At 39.1% G+C, this 19387-nt stretch overlaps 1 protein-coding gene across 1 annotated transcript in view; it reads right to left on the bottom strand.

The window, feature by feature from the left end:
* The window catches only part of BCAS3 (BCAS3 microtubule associated cell migration factor), a 589753-nt gene that overhangs the window by 548086 nt on the left and 22280 nt on the right, over positions 1-19387 (bottom strand). The window contains exon 6 of the mRNA XM_055579668.1: positions 11965-12071. Within this exon, the coding sequence (XP_055435643.1) occupies positions 11965-12071 (107 nt within the window). The remainder of the gene's footprint in view (positions 1-11964; positions 12072-19387) is intronic.

Below are 19387 nucleotides of genomic sequence, written 5' to 3'. Positions count from 1 at the left end.
TCAAACTGCAAATAATCCCCAGGCCAAGGTGAAGAATATTCAAATATGGCAAACTGAAAAAAAAAAATGGGACTTAGTCTCAAGATTAATCATTGCGTCTGTAGATGAAAATCTGATTGAGTTCATATACTATGAATCCATCAACATAAAGTTCAAAACTGGCAAAATGACCATAATTCATGGTGTTAAAGATCAAGGTAGTAGGTCAACTAAATCTAAATAAAACTGGAAAAGACAAACAATAAAAAAAAATTTTAATCATTGTAAATGTCTATTTCCTGGTTTTGATATGGTACTATAATTTATATGTCACCTCTGGGAGAAATTGAGGGAAATGCACCCAGGACTCTAATATTCTGCAATTTCCCATGAGTCTGTAATTTTTTCAAAATTCAAAGGTTTTAAAAATCAATTTGAAAATAGACTAAAAATAAAAGCAAAAACATAGAAATGGTCAAAATTACATACTCATATTTGGTGGGCAAAGAATGATCCTTTCAGGAGTGCTGAGTTCATGCGTGCTTAGTCATGTCCAATTCTTTGTGACCTCACTGACTGTAGCCCACCAGGCTCCTCTGTCCATGGGATTCTCCAAGCAAGAACACTGCAGTGGGTTGCCCTTTCCTCCTCCAGGGGATCTTCCTGACCCAGGAAATGAACCCACGTCTCCTGAGTCTCCTGCATTGGCAGGTGAATTCTTTACCACTGAGCTACCTGGGAAGTCAGTCCTTTCAAGAAATGGTGCTAAATCAATTACATTTTTTAATTTTTTCAATTCAAAAAAGCCTTGACCCCTGTGTCAAACCATATACCAAAAACTTCAAAAGGATTATAAATCTAAAGATAAAAGCAATCTTCTAGCAGAAAACATGGAGAAAGCAATAACACCCCACTCCAGTACTTTTGCCTAGAAAATCCCATGGACGGAGGAGCCTGGTAGGCTGCAGTCCATGGGGTCGCTAGAGTCGGACACGACCAAGTGACTTCACTTTCACTTTTCACTTTCATGCATTGGAGAAGGAAATGGCAACCCACTCCAGTGTTCTTGCCTGGAGAATCCCAGGGATGGGGAAGCCTGGTGGGCTTCTGTCTATGGGGTTGCACAGAGTTGGACACGACTGAAGCAACTTAGCAGCAGCAGCAGCAGCAAACATAACAGAATATTTTCACGGCCTTAGAATAAAGGATACAAAAAGCATTAAGAATAGAGTAAACCACTTAAAATTTGATTTGGATTTCCTTCATCAAAAGACAACATTAAAAAAGTGAAAATTTTAAAAACCTTATAAGGAAGACTAACAGGACAAATGATGAAATCATAAAATGGACTGGATTATTATTTGTATCAAATTTAAAGGTGCTGGTTTTGATAACAGTGCTATGGTTATAAAAGATAATGTGCTTGTTCCCAGGAAATATACACAGAATTTTTTATGGAAGGGGGGTATAAATTCTCCTATTGATAAATGGTTCAGAAAAAAATCTGCACACACAGAAAAAATTGAGAGAATGATAAATAAAAAGTAAAATCTCCTTCACTAGTAAATCTGGGTAATGAGTAACAGGAGTTCCTTATATTAGTACAAAATTTTCTGAAAGTTAAAAATTATTGCAAAATAAAAGCATCTTTAAAGCTACAATAAGATACCAACCCATATACACAGGAATGGTTAAAATTAGAAAGACTGACAATACCAAGAGCTAATGAGAACGTGCAGCATGTGAAACTTTCATAAATTGCTGGTGGGAGTACACACTGGTAAAACCACTTCGGAAAACTGATTGGCAGTATCTACTAAAGTTAAACACACACGTTCACTTCGACACAGCAAATCCATTCCTAGGTCTACATCCCGGAGAAATGGGTGCAGCATATAGCCACCAAGGAACACACACAAGAACACCAGAGCAGCTTTATCCACAATATTCAAAAAGTGGAATCAACAAAAATGTTAATCAGTTGTATAATGGAAGGGCTTCCCCGGTGGCTCAGATGGTAAAGAATCTGCCTGCAATGTAGGAGATTCAGGTTCGATCTTTGGGTCAGGAAGATCCCCTGGAGAAGGGAATAGCAACCCACTACAGTATTCTTGTCTGGACAATTCCATGGACAGAGGTGCCTTTCCATGGGGTTGCAAAGAGTAGGACACTAAAAATAGTATACAGCAAAATTAAGAGCAAATCACTGCTACATATAATAACATGAAAGAATCTCATAGTCACACTGTTGAGAGAAAGAAGCCAGACACAAAAGAGTAGACTGGATTATCTCTGACCACCCCCCAACACACACCCTGTTTTTTTTTAAGTTCAAGAATAGAAAACACTAATCTCTGGTGACAGAAGTCAGAATAGTGGTTACTTGGAGGTACAAGGAGGGCAGTAGTGACAAGCAAGTGGCACGAGGGACTACTGAGTGGCTGGGAATGGTCTGTGTCTTAATCTGAGTGGTGCCCAGAAAGTTATACACACACATTAAAAACTCAATCTGCTCACTGACGATCTGTGCACTTTATGGTATTTAATATAGTGAAATTCGTAAGAAAAACAGCTGCCTTCCACACACTCACTGGTCAGCTTGTGTCCAAAGAAGAGCTTCCATTTCAGAGTGGAAAAATATCAAAAATATTTCAAACAAGAGATTCCGATTTACAATACTAAATTTCAAACTCATTTTTCAAATCAACAAAGGTCACAGAAAGCCACTATTTAAACACTGCCAAGACTAAACTTTAGATATAGACTTGTTTAAAGTCATACCTTAGGAAACATATTCCACAGAAAATATTTTCCTCTACTAATCTGAGTGAATTTCACAAGCTACTTAAATATTCTTCTTCACTTCTGCTTTTATTAGGGCTTCTCTGGTGGCTCAGATGGTAAAGAATCTGCCTGCAATGCAGGAGACCCGGGTTCGATGCCTGGGTCGGGAAGATCCCCTGGAGAAGGAAAGAGCAACCCACTCCAGTATTCTTGCCTGGGAAATCCCATGGACAGAGGAGCCTGGCAGAATTACACAGGTTATTTCAATATTATTCTTCATTTCTGCTTTCATTCACTCTGTGACACCTGAAGATTGTCCACTGCCAAGTGACTAAAGAGCCATCCATTACTTCTCTTTCCAGTAATAAGAGACTGAACCAAACAAAATAAGGCTCTACTCTCAACAAAGGCAATTTTTTTGATTTGGGTCCATATTCAAACTTTCTCTGCTTGCCAGTTACCCAAATCACTGACTGTAGATTGTTCCCAAATGAAACCCATAAAAATTGTTTCCTGGCTAGCAATCTTGACATGGCAAAGTTGGCACCCATCTTCTAACAAATAATAAGCTAATTGGTATTCACCTCAAATATGTCCTTGCAGGTTTTCTCTGACGTTTTCAATGTAAAGGCAAGACAAAAAGTGTAAAAGCCACACTAAAAGCTTTAACAAAAATATTTTCTTTGAAGGGAACAGCTGGACTTTTCTTAGCCCAATGTGTTAGCGACACCTAGTGTTGCTTCTTTGCAGCACATCCAAGAAAACACTCCGAATCTTAACTTGAATTGCTCAGTCGTGTCCGAATCTTTGTGACCCCATGGACTGCAGCACACCAGGATTCCCTGTCCATCACCAACTCCCAGAGCTTGCTCAAACTCATGTCCATCGAGTCAGTGATGCCATCCAACCGTCTCATCCTCTGTTGTCCCCTTCTCCTGCTGCCTTCAGTCTTTCCCAGGATCAGGGTCTTTTCCAGTGTGTCAGCTCTTCCCATCAGGTGGCCAAAGTACTGGAGTTTCAGTTTCAGCATCAGTCCTTCCAATGAATATTCAGGACTGATCTCCTTTAGGATGGACTGGTTGGATCTCCTTGAGGTCCAAGGGACTCAGAAGTCTTCTCTAACACCACAGGTCAAAAGCATCAATTCTTCAGCATTCAGCTTTCTTTATGGTCCAACTCTCACATTCATACATGACTACTGGAAAAACCATAGCTTTGACTAGACAGCCCTTTGTTGGTAAAGTAATGTCTCTGCTTTTTAATATGCTATCTAGGTTGGTCATAACTTTCCTTCCAAAGAATAAGCCTCTTTTAATTTCATGGCTGCAATCACCATCTGCAGTGATTTTGGAGCCCAAGAAAATAAAGTCTGTCACTGTTCCCCATCTATTTGCCATGAAGTGTTAGGACCAGGTGCCATGATCTTAGTTTTCTGAATGTTGAGTTTTAAGCCAGCTTTTTCAGTCTCCTCTTTCACTTTCATCAAAAGGCACTTTAGTTCCTCTTCACTTTTGGCCGTAAGGGTGGTGTCACCTGCATATCTGAAGTTATTGATATTCCTCCCCACAATCTTGATTCCAGCTTGTGCTTCACTCAGTCCAGCATTTCCCATTATATACTCTGCACATGAGTTAAATAAGCAGGGTGACAATATATAGCCTTGATGTACTCCTTTCCCAATTTTGAACCAGTCCATTGTTCCACGTCCAGTCCTAACTGTTGCTTCTTCATGTGCATACAGATTTCTCAGGAGGCAGGTAAGGTCATCTGGTATTCCCATCTCTTAAAGAATTTTGCAGTTTGTTGTGTTGTGATCCACACAGTCAAAGGCTTTGGCATAGTCTATAAAGCAGAAATAGATGCTTTTCTGGAATTCTCTTGCTTTTTTGATGATCCAGCGGATGTTGGTAATTTGATCTCTGGTTCTGCTTTTTCTAAATCCAGCTTGAACATCTTGAAGTTCTCGGTTCACACACTGTTGAAGCCTGGCTTGGAGAATTTTGAGCATTACTTTACTAGCATGTGAGATGAGTGCAACTGTGCGGTACTTTGAGTATTCTTTGGCATTGTCTTTAGGACTGGAATGAAAACTGACCTTTTCCAGCCCTGTGGCCACTGCTGAGTTTTCCAAATTTGCTGGCATATTGAGCGCAGCACTTTCACAGCATCATCTTTTAGGATTTGAAATAGCTCAACTGGAATTCCATCACCTCCACTAGTTTTGTTCATAGTGATCCTTCCTAAGGCCCACTTCACTTCGCATTCCAGGATGGCTAGCTCTAGGTGAGTGATCACACCACTGTGGTTATGAAGATCTTTTTTGTACAGTTCTTCTGTGTATTCTTGCCACCTTTTCTTAATATCTTCTGCTTCTGTTAGGTTCATACTGTTTCTGTCTTTTACTGTGCCCATCTTTGCATGAAATGATCCCTTGGTATCTCTAATTTTCTTGAAGAGATCTCTAGTCTTTCCCATTCTATTGTTTTCCTCTATTTGTTTGCACTGATCACTTAGGAAGGTTTTCTTCTCTCTCCTTGCTATTCTTTGGAATTCAGGTGGAGATATCTTTCCTTTTCTCCTTTGCCTTTCACTTCTCTTCTTTTCTCAGCTACTTTTAAGGACTCCTCAGACAACCATTTGCCTTTCTGCATTTCTTCTTCTTGGGGATGGTTTTGATCACTGCCTTCTACAATGTTACGAACCTTCGTCCATAGTTCTTTAGGCACTCTATCAGATCTAATCCCTTGAGTCTATTTGTCACTTCCACTGTATAATCATAAGGGCTCATACCTGAATGGTCTAGTGATTTTCCCTAATAAATCTTTAACTTATTGAACCTCAAATACACTGTTTCATATAACTCTCATCTTTTAGGTACTGTAATGAATAAGTTTTCAATACCTGTTTAAGATATTAAGCACTTCAAAAGAGGATGAGAGGACTTCCATGGTGGTGCAGTGCATAGGAATCCATTTGCGAATACAAGGGACATGGGTTTAATTCCTGGTCTGGGAAGATTCCACATGCTGCAGAGCAACTAAGCCTGAGTGCCATAACTAAAACAGGCAAAACTAATCTACAGGCAAACTAATCTACAGTGGAAAATAAGATAACAATAGTGGCTGTTTCACAGATGGGATGGAGGGAAAATTGAGAACAGCCATGAGGGAAATTTCTTGAATGATAATCATGGTCTATATCTTGACAGAGATGTGGGCTGCCATGTATTTATCAAAGCTCAGGAAGTTTACATATTAAGATTTGTGTATTTAACTGTGGGTAAATTTTACATTAAAAACTAATCAAATATTCAACTTTAATGATAAGCCATGCAAAAGTATTTAGGGGAAACCATGCTGATTTTGCAATTTACTTTGAAATGCACCCAATAAGATCTATAGGTAGAGAGAAAATTAAGCAAATACAGTAAAAATTTTCATGGTATAATCAAGGTGGTGAGTATATATATTTTCCGTAAAATTGGTACAACTTAGCTCTATATTCAGACTTTTTGAAGTTCTTACAATGGTACAAAGCTCATTTTGTAAGTTTTACCTTGCAAAACTGTAGCCCAGCACCACTTCTGAGACACCCAGCATTTTTCACCTGCTCACCAAGCTCCACCAAAGTGTCTCCCTGCTATTTTTAAATATAGGAAACAGAATCCTATATGAGAGAGTACTGCCTTTAAACACCCCTTCCTCAAATGCCCACAAGACTTACTCCTCCACACTTCTGCTCTGCAAGTCACTGAGAGAGGCTTTCCAAGACTACCTTACATAATACAGCAACCCACAACAACACCAACCACCCCACTATAACACTTGGTATGTGTTTATTTATTATCAAAGCATTGTACATGTTTTAATATCATCTTCCCCACTCTTCAACCCACCCACCTAGAATAGAAATTCCAAAAGAATAATGGTTTTGTTTAGCTCATTGTTGTTTTCCCAGCAACTTGAACAAGGTCTGGCATATAAAAGACAATCAATAAATCTTTGCTGAGTGAATGAATTAATGAATGAACGAGGCAAGTATAAATAGCATGGCTTTATAAGAATGCAATTTGGCAAATCTACCAAGAGCCTTAGTATACCTTTTATTGATCTCTCTAAATTACATAATCATAAAGATATTTATCTCAATATTCTTAAGAAGAAAAAAACTTAAGAAATCTCAATCAATGTCCAACTATAGAGTAAAGAACATTTCCACCTCAGAACCTCTGACTTTACTATTTGCTGTTCCAATCATACTGTGGCTAAATTTAATTACTTCCATGCCACTTCCTTATTATAATCTCTTTTTTCTTCATATTACAATTTGTCTTTATTTATTTTTATTTAAATCCAGTTCTTCTACTAGGTCCATTAGAGAAAAGACTCTATTTTGCTCAAAATACATACTTTATTACAGACTTGTGTTGAATAAATGAACACTTTTTAAGTTCTCATTCCTCAGGGTACCCAGTCAATCTATGTGTAAGACTGGCTGAAAAAAAAAAAAAAAATATATATATATATATATATATATCAAGAATACAAGATATTTTAAAATAACTGAAATAAATAAAATAAATAACTAAGATAATAAGAGCTAAAAGAATTATGGGAGTTAAAGGAAAAGTATAGAATTACTGTGGTTTTTTTTTTTTTTTTTTTTTTTTTTTTCATATAAATCCCATAAACCTATTTGGTCTTTAGTCCATGTACTGCTGATTTTTTTAATTAACTTACATTACCATATGTAAAATAGACAGCTAATGGGAATTTGCTGTATGACTGAGGGAACTCAAACAGGGCTCTGTAACAACCTAGAGAGGTAAGATGGGAGAGAGGTTCAAGAGGGAGGAACATATGTATACCTATGACTGATTCATGTTAATGTTTGACAGAAAATAACAATTCTATAAAGCAATTATCCTTCAAATAAAAAATATAATTTTTTTTTTAAGTTTTTAAGAATTTTAAAGGAATTCCCTGGCAGTCCAGTGGTTAGAACTCTGTGCTCTCACTGCCAAGGGCCACATTCAAACCTTGACTAGGGAACTAAGATCCCACAAGCCACGCACCATGGCCAAAAGAAAATAAAATAAATTTTTTAAAAAAGAATTTTAAGCAAGAGCACTGATATTTACATTACCAAAAAGAGGTAATGACACTGCTAGGCATGAGTAGGAAAGGGACCTATTTATCCAGAACAACAACATAAATAATCATTCTTTCTCATGTTACATCAGATGTGTTGACAGAAGGCGCCTGACAGCTTGGGAAAGCTATGAATACTAGTGTCTTCCTGCAGGCATCTCATACACAAAGTCGTAGGAACTGGGCAATAGAGATACCACTTCTGCACAGTTTTGAGCTAACTCAACTTAGCTAGATTCTGAGATATCATCTAAGCCTCAACTGCATTTATGCATTTCATTAAAAAGGCTGAGCACCAAAGAATTGATGCTTTTGAATTGTGGTGCTGGAGAAAAGACTTTTGAGAGTCCCTTGGACTGAAAGATCAAACCAGTCAATTCTAAAGGAAATCAACCCTGAATATTTATTGGTAGGACTGTCACTGAAGATGAATCTCCAATACTTTGGCCACCTGATGCCGATTCACTGGAAAAGATCTGACTCACTGGAAAAGATCCTAATGCTGGGAAAGACTGAATGCAAAAGGAGAAGAGAGTGTCAGAGGAAGAGAAGGTTAGAAAGCATCACTAACTCAATGGACAAGAATTTGAGCAAACTCTAGGAGACAGCATTGGACAGAGGAGCATGGCTTGCTACAGCCCACGTGATCACAAAGAGTCACACATGACTTAGTGAATGAACAACAACAATGAACTTCATAAACAATTTTTTTTAATGTTTAGCCAGGATGTTTATTTTCTTAATCTAAGACTCAGAGGTGGGACAATTATATAAAGTCAACCTTGGGCACAAACTTGAAGCAAAAACTGAGCTGAAATTCAGACAAAGATTGACTTTCTGCCCACCCTCACTTAACTCAAAAGCAAATATGCTTTACGGTCTCAAAGGTCCCTTAGAACCAGGTTTATTTCTAGACTGAGCAACATAAGCTCCTCATCTACACATGGTAACACTTAAATGATTACTGAATGGCTAACTAGTGATAAGTTTCAGAAGGGTTTAGTTAGAGCAATGGGTAACTCACACTGGTCTATAAAGGATGAACATATGAAGGTACACCATAACCTTTACCCTGAAAACTAACACTAAGCTGCCATACCACTTGCATGGCATATCTTCTGCTACTGCAGAGAGGAAATAGAGCCCTTAGACAGTGGGCTTTGAATGTGAAGTCAGACAGAACTGGGTTTGCATTCCAATTCCTCCTCTTTAAGTAGTGTGACCTTACCACCTATAAAATAGGATAACTTCTCCCTCACAGTATACAACACATGAGACAATGTGTATATAAAGCTCTGAACACAGTAAGAGCCCCATCAGTGCAACAGAAGGAGCTTATTTTTCCAAACTGCGTCCTAATTCTTGAACCAGTCCTCAGGGGAGCTATACTATTGGGCTATACGACTACAATAGTAACAACTGACAACTAATGAAAATTCCACGAAGAAAAGATTATTTAGTTCTCTCAAAATACAATCTGTGCATAAGAATTACTTCAAAGACGTAATTAAAATTACTCAGAAGACCTTTAAGTTACTCAGAGCTAGACATAAGTCAACTATTAAAAACGATACCTCTAATTATAACCAATGCAAGTGGGCAGCCTGAGCACCACCAAAGGAATGTGCTCAATCTGGTCAACACCCCTAATCCACAAGGCCCAACCCTGTTAAAGCTCTAGCTTCCTCTCTGCCTTCAAGTCTGTCAACAAACAGAGTAAAGCATCAAAATGGTGGTGACCTAAATGGGAAGGGAATCCAAGAAAGAAGATACATATACATTTATATATATATAGCTGATTCACTCAGCTCTACAGTAGAAACTAACACAGCATTATAAAGCAACTATACTCCAATTACTCAATCATTAAAAAATAAATTTTTTTAAGAATCAAAATATAGTCTCTATTAATAAGAAAAGGTTACATTTACAAAATCCTCTCCTCTGAACACAACCTAGAATTATTTCTCTTGTTAGGAAAAAGCAAACAAACAAAACACTGCTACATTTTAGGTCCTTTGTCTATGCCTTTGGCATGATACCTCAATTACAAACAACATTGCAAGGTCTTGAAAAAATGTCAACTACACATCCCCAAAGGCAAAATACAAGTTCACTCGATCCATGACATACCAACAGGATTCTTCTATCTCTGCAAAATAAAGCCAATCTTTAAGAAGTATAAAGCCTAAAATCCTAAATATTTAATAATATGATAGATAATTATTATAAGATTAGTGCATGTATGTGTGTGTGTGTTAGTAGCTCAGTCGTACCCAACTCTTTGCAACCCCATGGACTAAACAGCCTGCCAGGCTCCTCTGTCCATGGAATTCTCCAAGCAAGAATACAGGAATGGGTTGCCATTCCCTTCTCCAGGGGATCTTCCCATCTCAGGGATCAAACCTGGGTCTCCTGCATTACAAGCAGATTCTTTACCAACTGAGTCACCAGGGAAGCCCCCATAGGATTAGAGGAACTATAAGAACTATAGTTCATTATCAGTGATTTACATACTATAAGAATAAACAATATTTTTACTTAAAATGTTTAAGAATTATGAAGATCAATGTACTCATTACGCAATAATCCTTAAGCCAAATTCTGTACTCAAGAACATCTAGCATTTCATTAAATTTGAGGCAATATATATTTGCTTATAAATCTTTCAGAAAGTAACCATAAAACTCAAAAGAACCAAAAAGGGAGAAAAAAAATTCTAGTTGAACCACCCATGCAAAACAGCCTTCAAACAATGTAGTAAATGCATTTATTAAAGGCACAAATACTGGCCCCGGGTCTCCAACTGCAAAAAAAAACAAAAAACTACACAATAGATGTTCCACCTGCCAACTAGGCCTTCAACCCCAATCTACAGGAGAGACATGATATTTAGGCCATGCCAAACACCAGAATATAACTAAGTATAAGCCAAAGTATGTAGTCCCAACTACACTTCACTGAGCTGTGACCCCACCAAGCCTCTTCCTCTTCTAGTACATTTACTTTTGGTCATCCCAGAGAAGCACATGGAGGACTGAAGATGGAAACTGGGACCAGTGTTAGGCAATTTAAAACATTTATCAAAACTGTGATTTATCCTAAACAGATACACAGACACAAAATGACCTTAGTTCAAGCTCATGTATTACATCATTGTTTCTAATATCAGAAAAGGCGAGGGGAGGGTGCACTCAAGTGTTTCCAATAATTGGAAACAAGTCATGTAAATTAAGGAAAGTCCAAATAAGAGAATTATATGTGGCTATATATATATATATCCCATAGAGAAGCTCTTGGAATACTAATTCATAAGTAAAAAACAGCAAAGTACAGACAGTTGTATAGTATGTTCCCTTCTGTTAAGGAAGGGCAGGGAGGGAGAAATATATATGTTCTTATTTGCTAAAAAATCAGGATACATAAGAAACTAGAAACCCTAGGGAACTAGAAACTACTCAAGATAAGGGAACTGAGGACAAAGCAGTAGGGAGTTTTGTATCCACTCACACCTCTTGAATTTTGTACCACGTGGATGTTTTAACTGACTCAAAACATTTTCTTTTAATAATCGCTAATTTTTTTAAGCCTTCTATAAGCATATTTGTTGTTGTTTAATCATTAAGTTGTGGCTAACTCTGCAACTCCACGGACTGTAGTGTCCCACGCTCCTCTGTCCAAGGGATTTTCCAGGCAAGAACCCCTGGAGGGGGCTGCCATTTCCTTCTCCAGGGGTTAGCCTCTTTACTCTTTTGTAAAAATTGCAGGAAAAGAGAATAATAATACCTACTTCGTAGGGTTACCATGATGAGACGTGAGATCTTCCATGTAAAGTGATCCCCACAATCGCTGGCCTACTTTACAAACCGTTTACCGCATGGTTCAGTTCCCATGTGCCCTTTACTCCTTGGGCCTCCTATGGGGTTCCACACAAAGCAGTCTCTGAGCAACTGCTTGCAAAATAAATGGAGGAGTCCCTAGAGAAAATATGGCCACCAGCTAGCACGCTGCAAAGTTTTCTATTTCAGGGAGTCAGCATCTTCATACTTACAGGGATGCTCCAGACCTGCATTCCATCACTGTAGCCAATCATAATCAGCAAAGGCGGCTCATTCCCTGTGCTATGAATTTCATGAAATTCCAGATTCCTTGATGTATCTGCATTAGAATTAAATAACAGAAGAGGAAATTTAAGACACAATGTCAATCAACAAAAATAACAACACTCCTTTAATGCTATTGGCATAACAATTGCTTCAATTATTTTTCAATAAAAAGTTCAGAAGTTTCGGGACTTCCCTGGTGGTCCAGTGGTTAACAATCTGCCCTGCAATGCAGGAGACTCGGGTTCAATCCTTGGTCAGGGACCTAAGATCCCACATGCTGCAGGGGCAACCAAGCCTGAGCACAACCACCACTGAGCCCAAGTACCGCAAGTAGAGAGTCCAACGCAATGAAAGGCCCCACGGGGCGCAATGAAGATCCCGGGTGCCACAGCTATGATCTGACCCAACCAAATAAATATTTTCTTTAAAAATTCAGAAGTTTTGGAAAACATTTAAATGAAAGTGAACAGAAAGCTGAAATCACAAAACTAGTAGTTTTTTTGGTCGTTTCGTTGCTAAGTCGTTTCTGACTCTTTTGTGACCCCATGGACTACTGTGTAGCCAGCCAGGATCCTCTGTCTACAGGATTTTCCAGGCAGGAATACTGGAGTGGGCTGCCATTTCCTTCTCCAGGGGATCTTCCTGGATCAGAGACAGAACCAGTGTCTCCAGTATCGGCAGGAGGATTCTTTACCACTCAGCCACCAGGGAACAGTACATATAATTAGCACAAGTAGGTTTTAAAAATCAAACTCTCTCAGGAGGGTACCAGTACCAAGTATCACTCCATCACACATGAAGAGCAGACTACAGAACCTGACAGACTGACAGCAGTACCCAGGGGAGACGCTAGCACCGGGTGAAGGACAGCAGAGCAGTGCCCGCAGAGGCAGACAGTGTAAGCTGTGTGGGTTCACACGTTGTAACTGGACACTGTGAGAAACAACGGGGAGAGGATAAGGAAGAGTAAGATGCAAGATGGGGAGGAGTGGGGGAACTTCCCTGGAGGTCCAGTTGTTAAGATTCTGTGCTCTCATGCAAGGGGCGAGGGTTGGATCTCCAGTCAGGGAACTAAGATCCCACCTGCCACATGGTAGGGCCAAAAAAAGATGGAGTAAAGGTCTCTGCAAAGAGCTAGAGGGCTTGTGTTAAGGTGGCACAAAAAGCACTATGCCAATATGATTACTCTTGTCATAAAATCATGCTACATTAAAAAAATATTTTTCTAATTAAGAAATTTTTTAAAATAAAAATCAAACTCTCACTAGATACCCAGGAAATACTAATACCAAGAATACAACCACCTATAAAGGCAAATCAAAGTAAAATATTTAGCAAAATTAACTAAATACAAATATGATGTGTAACCATCTAGAATTCTAATATGTATAAATTTAGCAATGGAAGAAAAATATGTTCCTTTACTTACAGGGGATAGTAAATCCTGACACATCTGAACACACTGGACATACAGTTCACAATAAAAGAATTATGTGTACTTTTCTAATCAACTTTTCCAGTTCACATCAGTGAATATTAAGCATTTATCATCCTTACTAAACAGAACTATTACACCTCAAAAATCACTAATCAAGACTTTTCTTCTCAGATCACAACCTTATCTTCCAGCAAGTTTGCTTAACTATTTGCTTTGTGATTCGCTCTCTGACTTCATTAAGACCTCCAATCCACTGAAACCCTGCCTTCTCCCTACTCTTTAGGCCTCTCACATATATTTACTCTCCTCCTGCCTTAACAGTCTTTGATCAGGCATCTCAGTAACTTCTGCCAGTCATCTACATTCTCTTATCCGTTTGTGTGGGATCTTTGCATGGCACCCAACCAGCAAAACCTCAATCCTAGATGAACCCAACCAGTCCACTATCCTAGTATATTCCATGGCAACCAAGTAGCCCCAGAGAAAATCACAAGAGACACAATCGTCACCACTATAAATTATCTCCACAAACCTCAACTGAGCCTTCAAAACTGCACAACAAATGTACTCAATTTTCTGAAACTTCTTCTACAATTTCAATGACTTTCTTAAACTGTTCTCCAAGCCCTGACTCCACCCAATCTCTCCTTACTCAGCAGATAATGTGTCTCATATACTGCACAAGGAATCTAGAAACTTTGTTGCCAAAAACCTACATGCATCTGTACCACTCACTCTCTTCTCATTCCACTCAATGACACACAATTCTATTTCCTTTTGTCTAAAGTAAATCACTCTGCGAGGGGGAATGGGAGGGTGGGATGATTTAGGAGATTAGGACTCTTTGCGACCCCACAGACTATACATATACAGTCCATGGGATTCTCCAGGCCAGAATCCTGGAGTGGGTAGCCTTGCCCTTCTCCAGGGGATCGTCCCAACCCCGGGATGGAACCCAGGTCTCCTGTATTGCAAACGGATCCTTTACCAGCTGAGCCACAAGTGAAGCCCATAAATACATTACCATGTGTAAAATAGCTAGTGGAAACCTGCGTGTACCACAGGGAGCTCGGCTGGGTGCTCCGTGATGACCTGGATGGGAGGGTTGGTGGAGAGGGGGGAGATGTGGGCGGGAGGTCCAAGAGAGAGGGGATACATGTAGACATACAGCTAATTCACTGTGTTATACAGCAGAAACTAACACAACACTGCAAAGCAATTATACTCCAATAATTTTTAAAGTGAGAAACCTCCAGTCTGACGAGGGAGACAGATGTGTAAGCTGATGATTCTGAAACAGCATGAAAAAGGCAACAATAAATGGAGGTGCTAGGGCAGAGATGACTAACATCATGGAGAGATGATAAAGTTGGAGTACCCAGAGAGACTCCATAGAGCCTCAATGACATAGGGTTTGAAGGATGAATAGAACTTTTCCAAACAAACAAAAATAAAGTAAATCACTCTGCTTTGGATCCTATTCTCTCTCACCTTCTCAGGGCTCTTTTTCTAACCCTTCCTTTCCTGTATCTCCCATTCCTTCCACGTAATGTATACTCCCAATAAGTATTTAAACATGCTAAAGTGTCTATCTTTTAAAATTTTTCAAATAAATCAATACCTGTGAATTTTAGATATAAATGACAAAGCTAAAATTAACAAAACACTAGAGGAACACTGTAGAAATGTATTTTCATGATTATGGTACAGGGAAAAAACTTCACAACAGGACACAAAAAAATTCCTAGTATAAAAAACTGGCAAATTCTACTACATTAAATTTATTACATTAAAATGGAGAATTTCTGTTTCTCATGAGCCACCCTGACCGGGAGAGTGAAAAGCCAAGCCAGAGCCTGGGAGAAGAGACAATTATAACCCCACAAGGATTTGTCTAATTCACATACATATATACATACATATAGTTGCTAAGTCATATACAAATTAAAAATCAATATGAAAAAGGTAGGTCATTAGAAAAATAGGCAGGAGACATGAAAAACACTTCAAAAATAGGATATTCAAATCAATCATCAGTGAACATGAAAAGTGGCTCAACCTCATTTGTAATCAAGGAAGTGTTAATTAAAACCACAATGACAAAACCAAGAGTTGGCAGGGTATGGAGTGAAGAGGCTGCTTATTTAGTGCTAGTAAATGTAAATCAGTATAACCACTTGAGAAAACAGACTATATATACTCAGGTTGAAGATCCCATGCCCTTTGACCAAGTAGTTCCACTCTAGGTATAAACTCATTAGAAGCCTCAGCACAGATACACCAAGAGACAAGAATGCTTACCACAATATTACTGCATTCAAGTAATTACAGCTGGAATCAACCCAAAGTCCATCAAGAGGAGAATGGACAAGCACAGTGGTACACGGATACAATGTACAATACAACACTACTCAGCAACAGGAAAAAAATGACCTACTACCATATACCATAATATGGATGGACGTCACAGACATAATAAGCAAAAGAAGCCAGACACAAAAGCCTACACACTGAATGATTCTCTTTATATGAAATTCAGAATCACTAGGCAATTAGGTAGCAACATTCTATTTTCTACCTTAGTTATGGCTCCACAGATTTACAATGTGTAAAAATTCAGTGATCCATACTTTTGTGCTACTTATCATGATATATTTGCACAGTAAATAAGGTGGTTTGTTTTTGTATTTTTGGCTGCTCCAGGCAGCATGTGAAAATCCTAGTTTCCTGAATAGGGATCAAACCTACAACCCCTGCAAAGGAACCCTGGAATCTTAACCCACCAGGGACCACCAGGCAAATCCCTAAATAAGGGTTTTTTTTAAATCATAAACCAGTAATATCCCTCTCCCTTTATTTGCCTTCACTATTTCCTCTCTTTCTAGGAGCTGAATTCTTTGTTTATAACTGCCATGTTTTTCATCTCTCATTCACCCCTACCTATTTCAGAACATGTTTCTGCCCCAACACTCCTCCCAGGTGACTTTTACTACGGTCATCAGTAACCTCCAAGTTGTTGAATCCAATATATGTTTTTAAGAACATCCTGTTAAGATTATTCAGCAGCTATAACCAATGCTAACCATATTCTCCACTGGCTCATCCTTTTCTAACTTCTCTTGAAATATTAGAGTTACTCAAAGCAAATTCCTAAACTCCCTTTTCTTCTTACACTAACCCTCCCTAAGTGACCGCATTCCAACCAATCCTTCAGTTACTTTCTGCTAGTGACTTCCTCAGTATGGGTTTTGGATGTCTCAACAGAAGATCAAATTCCACTTAAAGATCAGGATTTCCTCCCCAAACATGATCTTCCAGGGTTTCCTATTTTGGGGAACAGCATGATTATCTATCCAGATAGCAAAATCAGGAACCGCCTTCTTCCTTCCCTCCAGCAATAAATCTATGAGCAAGCTTCCTAAATAGCTCTCTGCTTACACCACCACCACCTCTGTCTACAACATCTATTGCAAAAGCCTGAGTGACTTTCTGCCTCCACCACTATCCACCAAACTCTGTATTAGAGTCAGAGCGATCTTTTCAAAATATACATATTAGGGAATCCCCTGGCAGTCCAGTATTTAGGATTCTGTACTCACTGCCATCGGCCCACAGTTCGATCCCTGGCTGGGGAACTAAAATCCCATAAGCTAAGAGGCACAGCTGAAAAAAAAAAAAACAACCAAAAAATGGCATACCTACTCACTTCTGTCCTCTACATTAGTGACTTCCCATCGCTCAAATATAAAGATCAAAATCTTGAACACAGCTCAAAATCAGTAATTTTTTCTTCCTATTTTTTGGCTACAAGGCATAGCATGGGGGATCTTAGTTCCTCAACCAGATAGCAAATCTGTGCCCCCTGCAGTGGAAGCACAATGTCTTAAGCTCTGGACCATCAGGGAAGTCCCAGTTATTTTTTATGCTGATTTTCCTTTGACAGGAATTCACTAGCATAAAATTAATAGCACGTGATTCTATATCCAGCAAAATTCAGAATCATAACTTATTTAACCTAAGGGCATAATTAATTCTCTTTTGTTATTGTGTAGTCCCTCAGTCTTAAGCAAGCAATGCAAAGAAATAAAGGAAAAAAATGCAATGGGAAAGACTAGCGATCTCAAGAAAATTAGAGATACCAAGAGAACATTTCTTGCAAAGATGGGCAAAGTAAAGGACTGAAACAGTATGGACCTAACAGAAGCAGAAGAGATTAAGAAGTGGTAAGAATACACAGAAGAACTTTAAAAAAAGGTCTTAATGACCAGGATAACCACGATGGTGTGGTCACTCACCTAGAGCCAGACGTCCTAGAGCGTGAAATCACTGGGCTTTAGGAAGCATTACTACAAACAAAGCTAGTGGAGGTGATGGAATTCCAGTTGAGTTATTTCAAATCCTAAAAGACGATGCTCTTAAAGTGTTGCACTCAATATGCCAGCAAATTTGGAAAACTCAGTAGGGGCCACAGGACTGGAAAAGGTCGGTTTCTTTCCAATCCCAAAGAAGGGCAATGCCAAAGAATGTTCAAGCTACCCTACAATTTTACTCATTTCACATGCTAGCAAGGTAATGCTGAAAATCCTTCAAACTAGGCTTCAACACTACATGAATCGAGAACTTCCAGATGTACAAGCTGGATTTAGAATAGGCAGAGGAACCAGAGATCAAATTGTCAATATCCACAGGACCATAGAGAAAGAAATGGAATTCCAGGAAAAACATCTACTTCTCCTTCACTGACTACACTAAAGCCTCTTACTGTGTGGGTCACAACAAACTGGAAAATTCTTCAAGAGACGGGAATACCAGACCACCTGACCTGCCTCCTGAGAAGCTTGTATGCAGGTCAAGAAGCAACAGTTAGAATTGGACATGCAATAATGGACTGGTTCAACCTTGGAAAAGGAGTACAACAAGGCTGTATATTGTCACCCTGCTTATTTAACTTATACGCAGAGTACATCATGGGAAATGCAGAGCTGGATAAAACTCAAGCTGAAATCAAGAGAGCCGGGAGAAATATCAGTAACCTCAGATACGCAGATGACACCACCCTAATGGCAGAAAGCAAAGAGGAACTAAAGAGCCTCTTGAAGAACGTGAAAGAGTAGAGAGAAAATACGGGCTTAAAACTCAACATTCAAAAGATGATCATAGCATCCGGTTCCATCACTTCATGGCAAATAGATGGGGAAACAATGGAAACAGTGACAGACTATTTTCTTGGGCTTCAAATCGATGTGAACAGTGACTGCAGCATGAAATTAAAAGACGCTTGTTCCCTGGAAGGAAAGCTATGACAAACTTAGTGTATTAAAAAGCAGAGAAATTACTTTGCCAACAAAGGTCCATCTAGTCAAAGCTATGGTTTTTTCAGTAGTCATGTAGAGATGTGAGAGTTGGACCATAAAGAAGGCTGAGCACCAAAGAACTGTGGTGTTGGCGAAGACTTCTGAGAGTCTCCTGGACAGTAAGGAGATCAAACTAGTCAATCCTAAAGGAAATCAACCCTGAATATTCATTAGAAGGACTGTTGTTGAAGCTGAAGCTCCAATACTCTGGCCATCAGATGCAAAAAGCCAACTCACTGGAAAAGACCCTGATGCTGGGAAAGAATGAGGGCAAGAGAAGAGGGTGACAGAGCATGAGATGGTTGGATGGCATCACCAACTCAATGGGCATGAGTTTGAGCAAACTCCAGGAGATAGTGAAGGTCAGGGAAGCCTGGTGTGCTGCAGTCCATGGGATTGCAAAGAGTCAGACATGACTGAGTGACTGAACATCAACAGTCACTCAGTCGTGTCCGACTCTTTGTGACCCCATGGTCTGTAGCCTGCCAGCTTCCTCTGTCCAGGGAATTTCCTAGACAAGAATACTAGAGTGGGCTACCATTTCCTTCTCCAGGGGATCTTCCCAACCCAGGGACT

Source organism: Bubalus kerabau, chromosome 4 (assembly GCF_029407905.1).
Source record: "Bubalus kerabau isolate K-KA32 ecotype Philippines breed swamp buffalo chromosome 4, PCC_UOA_SB_1v2, whole genome shotgun sequence".
NCBI lineage: Eukaryota > Metazoa > Chordata > Mammalia > Artiodactyla > Bovidae > Bubalus > Bubalus kerabau.
Note: the sequence above shows the minus strand (reverse complement) of the source record. Positions and strands in the feature narration are given on the sequence as shown.